Below are 6,733 nucleotides of genomic sequence, written 5' to 3' on the forward strand. Positions count from 1 at the left end.
GGAAAGCAGGCACAATTTTGACGACGTGCGTGTATTGCGTGAAAATTAGAAATGTGCTGGTACAAATCTAGCCAAACCACTTTATGCCTTTAGCATTGCACTTTATGCCGATAGAAAATAGAGCCCACTGTAGACCAAAGTGTACCGTTGAGTGTCCCCCTTATGTAGGAGTTATGGAGAGTACATGTACTGTGTATTGAAGTACAGAATTATAATCTGCCACTGGATAATAGTCCATATATGATGAGAGGATGTCTATTGAATAACTTGGTGTTCATCACATGTGTATAAACTAATGGCTGCCTCAGCTGTATATTTAATGTAGGAATAAGTGTGTGACTCTTCTGGCAGAAAAGAAGCAGTACCGTGAGTCATACATCAGCGATGCCCTAGAGCTGGACATGGACCACCTAGACAAGCGCTCCCGGGCCAGCGGCAGCAGCACTGGAAGCATTTCACGGCACATGTGCCTTTCCCGCCACTCCATGGTTAGCCACGGCAGCTCTCACACGTCAGGCATTGACACAGACAGTTTCCGCAAGCTTGGGCAGCCTCTGCGCCACCCGCTGCAGACCTGCGGCAGCTCCATCAACAGCCATGAGAGCTCGCACACCTCCGGGATAGACAGTGGGGGTAAAGAGCAGGCCCTCGATGATGATGGTGAGCTATTACATCCAAAACACACTCACAGATACACTGCAGCCACATCTGCTGATGCTTTAGATTTATTTCAAGAGTTTTTGGAAACTCTTTTTATGAATGCTGTGTCTATAAGAACCTATGAACACATTCATATCACTATTAGGAACATGGCTATACATATTTACAAAAAGGCATAACATAATGAACATAACTTTAATGTATTTTGAATGCTTTATGAAGCTCTCATTTACAATGCACTATAGAAACCTTCATAATGCAGAACATCTTATTCTTCTTTTCAACTATTACAATGCATTATGTAGGTAATTAAAATGTGTTTTAGATGACAGCTTCAAGTAAAGTATTACTGATTTATTTTCCTTTTTATTATTTTAGTATTAGTATTATTAATATTATTGATATATTTTTTCTGCATCTTCACAAAAGAGATTTGAAAATGTGGTGCTCTTTGTATGGGATGGTGTCGTAGAACCATTACTTCACACCTTCAGGATGTGGGTTTAATTCCTGCCCCTGGTCCTCTTTGTATAGACCCTGCTTGTTCTCTCCAAGGTCGTGTGGGTTTGATTCTTGCTCCTGGTCCTCTGTGAATGGACACTGCATATTCTGTCCATGGTTGTGCGGGATTGATTTCTGCCCCTGGTCCTTTGTGTATGGACACTGCATGTTGTCTCCATGGCCATGTGGGTTTCCTCTGGGTGACAGCTTTCTCCCAAAAACTTCCAGTTAAGATGAATATGGTCTCTAAATTGCCCGTCATGTGTGTGAGTGTGTGCAGTGGATCCCTTGGATAGGCACCAGGTTCATCGCAGCCCTTTACTGGATATTTGGTCATTAGGTGGATTTTAGATATACCAAACTGCTATTTATTTATTTTTCTCTTATTCCAAATTAAGAAGTTGAAATGCTGGTTGATGACCCCATGGATTATGAAGGACTCCATGAATTATCTCTGAAGCTCACCCAAGACATGGTCATACACATTACAGAGGAAATGCTATTGCCTGGTTACTCAGGTGTGTAGATCTGTTTAGACATATTTAGTATTATTATTTAGTAATTCTTGAGAACAGAATGGATACTAAATAGTAACCACACCAGATTGAATTATTTTGTACAATAATTTATTTAATCTTTTGCTTAATTTATAGTGGACACTTGTTTTTGAAGTTTGTTGAATTAAGCCACAGAACTAAAATTTTGTCCTTTTTATACCAGGTCTCATTGTGAAGGATATTAATTCTTCTACATCCAGCTCCTCAGAGACAGTAGTCAAGCTACGTGGGCAGAGCATTGAGTCCCTTCCTCTGGTGAGCCAAATTTATAATCCTATTGAGAAAGTGAGTTTTTTTTTATTAACTATATATCTATTCACATAATAAGTTGTAACTGATATTCATGCAGTCCATATCCTTATGGTAGTTTTTTATACTGTGTCACATTTTGTCTTAGGGAGAATAATAAGAAAAGTGTGTAGTATGCCTTCTCATTGCACCTGTTCTGATTTTCTTATCTGCATCTTATTGTGTTTTTAGACAGTGGGTAGAAAATCACAGTCATCAACTGACCGCCACAGTCAATCGCTGGATGATGTGCGGCTGTATCACAAGGGCTGCCAGCAGTGGGCAGAATCATGCCAGGACACGGCACAGAGTTACACATTTGGTTGTGACCAGGACCTTTGTGATGGTGGATACCATGGGCTTGCAGAGCAGGGCCCTGGTGCACGTGATGATCACGTCATTCCAATTAAAAGGACCAGCAAGTACTTCTCCTTGGATCTCACCTGTGATGAAGTGCCAGAGTTTGTAGTATAATGACTGAGCTGGCTCACCAGATGCAGAAAGGGATGCAAGAAGGTGGAGCATGCAGAGTGATAGAGGCTGGGATAGAGCAGGTCATACTCTTCCTAAAAAATTAAACCAAACAAGAGAAGATTAGGGTCATGTCTAATTTCCACCATGTGTCCATGAGTCATAAGCCAGGTTTGTGGTTCATGTACATGATGAGCACACAACATGAATGATATTTTTGACACGGCTGCTGTTGAAATGCATACAGTAGATATATTGCCAGCATCATTTAAAAAAATATGGAAATTTCCTTCATGGCTTACAGTATGTTACTATAAACACTGTTATACCGTCTTATAGCTAGGTTCCTGATAGAACTATTAACAGTGACAGTGGCCAAAAGCATTTCCTGCCTTAGATAGCATCTAATGTGATACATTTGCAGCTCTGCAAGGCTGCTAAAAAACAAACAGCACTCTTGTCTACTTTTAGCAGTAGGAACACAAGCATGAAGCTTCTTGCTTGTCATCATGTGATCAACAATGGATGCCACAACCAATTTCACATATGCAATGAAAAAGGAGAGTCATCTATTATCCAAGACCTGGGTGAGCTAAAAACCAAACACAGACTTTTCTGAATCTGCTTTGTGAAAATAAACTTCAGAACATTTTAATTAAAACCTTATAAAATTTGAAGGCATACTAAATCCCTGTGAAACCTCCATAACTATGCAGCATGCACAAGCGCAATGTCATACTCTTCAAATTGCACAGGCTAATGAGAATGTGTTTTGTGTACATTTTGATGATTTGATGGATGGTTTCCACTTTTTTTTTGTAACCTGTCATTTGACTGACTAATATTCTCCCCTATCATTGCAGTGTAATTTGACAGCTTTGCATAGGCCTACTTTTACTGAAATGTATGGTTTTGTTTGCAGGAAGAGAAATCCTGTAAGAATGAACTTACTCAAAAGCATTTTGTGCCTTTTAAAACATACTTGCCTTGACAATCACAACCTATTTAACTGAAAATAAGCAAGAAACAGAAATTATTCCAATAATTTAATTACTACTACTATTTCAATGAGTGCAATGACTATGAAAGGGCAGGCAATTTTATAATTATATTATTATACTTAATATGTTATGAATCTGTCCTTGGTTCATATCCAAAAAATTGCACGATTAGCTGCTTTTCAAACTAGTTCAGTAGGTTTTGTATGTCCCTTGAGGACTATATGTTCTTACATGTTGCATGATACTTTAAATCAGATGCCAAAAACAGAGCAATGAACAAAACCAAAAGCATATATCAACAAGACAGATAAAGCTGGTAAAACATTTAAGATTCTTGTTGAGTTTATTGTAAATTACAGAACATGTTTATGCAAGAAATATAATTGGAAGTTGTTACTTGTTTATGTTTTTAATACATTATTATTTAATACAATATTTTTTCATCGAATCATATTGTATGGTTATAAACATATTGTTTTTATTTGCCAGTATTACAATGTAGACGACAGTATTAAGATGTGTCATATTGCAATTTGCCCTTTTTTATTCTGATGCTTTTATTTTACGTTTTATAAAAATAAATATTTTTAAAACTGCATTATCATGACTTGGCTCTCAGCATTGTCCATTATTCAACTCGGCATTTTTTACTGTTTTCTTTGTAAGGCTGGACATTTAATAATAATAATAAAAAAAGAATATAGCATCCTGTAGTAAAATACCAAAAAAATGCATAAATACAAACCAGATGTTAAACATCTGGAATTTTTGACTTAGGTAGATTATTGTGGATGTAGCATTACTGTATATGTTTAAAATATAACTTCACTCCCTGTATGCAATAGACTTAATAAATGTTCAGCTTCGTATACCATAACCTGATATCTGCACAATTCCACATTTCCAGTAAGTAAATGTATGCAAACAAGGACAAGTAAAAAGCAATAAAATGTCTTTTTTACATGTGAACTATCATGTTTCCCCTGTTGGACGACAAATAAATATTATTTGCCTAATGTCTTTTTTGTATTTTTTTATAGTTTAAAAAGTGAATTAATAAAATGTTTATCATATCGATTTAGAAGATAAATCAACATCTATCCATCTGACCATCTTCTATGCTGTTTATTCAATGCAAAATGAGCCTGGACTGATCACAGGAAGCACAATTCAATAATTTTTTTATATAGCACCTTTCAAACAAAGTTGTCCCAAAGCGCTTTACAAGGATGTGTTGTGATACATAAAACATCACTATAGAGAGATACAGAATTGGGAAAAAGGAAGGAAAGAAATTAAAGAAACCCAGAAGACAACAGAAGAGAGGAACCAAAAACACTCAAGTAAGGAGAAAAAAAAACCTGAAGTCCGTGGGGGTACTAACATTACTGAAAACAGAAAAGAGTGGACATGTTTGCAAAAGGTAGGTATAAGCTGTGATTAAGAATGAAGACAAAGTCCATCAATGAGTCTGTTATCCATATTATCCAGCAGGGAGGTGATGTCAAGCCGGTGTTGGTGCTCCTTCAGATCGCCAGGCAACCAGTAGTAAGGCAGCAGTAGTAAGGGCATACATGGAGGATGACACAGGCAGAACGGCGAGCAGGATGCAAGGACATCATGGGTAGTGGTGACGTCACATGTAGCAGGGTGTGCAGGATATCTTGATAAATTGAGGTCTCCAGGCAGCACACTCTAGGAGAAGTAAGGGAAATAAAATGTGCAATTAGCCAAAGTAGGGGAGACTAGAGACAGTGCTAACAGTTAGGTGAATGCAGTATGTAAGCTCCGGCAGATATGGCTATGGCAGCATAGGAGGGAGAGGCAAGTGAGAATACAGGCATGAGGAGTCCCTGAAATGTCAGCACTCCAATTCTACAAGGGATTGTGAAGCTAGAGTAACAGCACTGGCAGTTCAGTTTATCCAAAGCCAATGGCACCGATCCCCACCCAGTTCTACACCTCACACTATAGGTCTAACTGGGGCGTGAGCAATTAGCTAGAGCTAGAGTGCCTATAGGCTAAACTAAACAGGTGTGTTTTTAGTCTAGACTTGAATATTAAGAGTGAGCCTGAATCCCGCACATCCGGTGGAAGACAAATTCCACAGCTGAGGAGCTCTATAAGAGAAAGCTTTGCAGCCAAACAATGACCCATTATGGAACTGAACTAAGGCAGGAACTTAAATACAGAAACTGAACCGGGTAACGATGCAGCAGGAGTGAGACATGAGACAATTAGCCAATCAGGGAAGGTGCAGGACAACGAGCAATCAGGAAACACACAAGGATCGGCACAAGAACAGGCAACAAGTAAAACTAGCAATTAACTCAAGGAACTGGGAGATCATACAGGGAACCAAAGAAACTGGCAGAAACACAAGGAAACAGAATCTAATGGGGAAAAACAAAGACAGGTGATTCACACCCAAAACATAAAGCAAAAACCAAAACAAACCACAAACTCAAGGGAACTAGAAACTGATAAATGAAACACTAGGGATACAAAATCAGAGGAGGTAGGATTTGAATACATGACAGAGGGGATTACAAGTTGCTGCATGCACTATTGATAATGAGTTATTGATAACTGATAATGAGCTATTGAGCTATGTGACTGTCTAGGGAGCAGGGGAAGCAAAAAAGACTGACAAAGGGGATGACAGGATGGCCAGCGACACCTGCTGGACAAATGAGGAGAAGACATGAAAGACTCGGACAGATGGGTGCAGACCCTGACAAATATATCTTACATTTACAGCATCTGGTAGACCGCCTTAGCCTGAGCATTTTACATACACACGTGGACAAAATTGTTGGTACCCTTCGGTCAATGAAAGAAAAACTCACAATGGTCACAGAAATAACTTTAATCTGACAAAAGTAACAATAAATAAAAATTCAAGGAACTTTAACCAATGAAAGTCAGACATAGCTTTTCAACCATGCTTCAAGAATTATTTAAAAAAATAAACTCATGGAACAGGCCTGGACAAAAATGATGGTACCCCTAACTTAATATTTTGTTGCACAACCTTTTGAGGCAATCACTGCAATCAAATGATTCCTGTAACTGTCAATGAGACTTCTGTACCTCTCAGCAGGTATTTTGGCCCACTCCTCATGAGCAAACTGCTCCAGTTGTCTCAGGTTTGAAGGGTGCCTTTTCCAGACGGCATGTTTCAGCTCCTTCCAAAGATGCTCAATAGGATTGAGGTCAGGGCTCATAGAAGGCCACTTTAGAATAGTCCAATGT

At 38.6% G+C, this 6,733-nt stretch overlaps 1 protein-coding gene across 4 annotated transcripts in view; it reads left to right on the plus strand.

Annotated features, from left to right (window-relative positions):
• The window catches only part of frmd6 (FERM domain containing 6), a 102,307-nt gene extending 97,813 nt beyond the window's left edge, over positions 1-4,494 (plus strand). For 3 of the 4 annotated variants that reach the window (XM_072698865.1, XM_023839893.2, XM_023839892.2), the window contains 4 exons: positions 352-660; positions 1,560-1,679; positions 1,882-2,003; positions 2,199-4,494. In XM_072698865.1, the coding sequence (XP_072554966.1) occupies positions 352-660; positions 1,560-1,679; positions 1,882-2,003; positions 2,199-2,480 (833 nt within the window). In that variant the 3' untranslated portion in view covers positions 2,481-4,494. The remainder of the gene's footprint in view (positions 1-351; positions 661-1,559; positions 1,680-1,881; positions 2,004-2,198) is intronic. The other variant, XM_023839894.2, reaches the window with a different exon arrangement.
• The last annotated feature ends 2,239 nt before the right edge of the window (positions 4,495-6,733 follow it).

Source organism: Paramormyrops kingsleyae, chromosome 14 (genome assembly GCF_048594095.1).
Source record: "Paramormyrops kingsleyae isolate MSU_618 chromosome 14, PKINGS_0.4, whole genome shotgun sequence".
Classification (NCBI taxonomy): domain Eukaryota; kingdom Metazoa; phylum Chordata; class Actinopteri; order Osteoglossiformes; family Mormyridae; genus Paramormyrops; species Paramormyrops kingsleyae.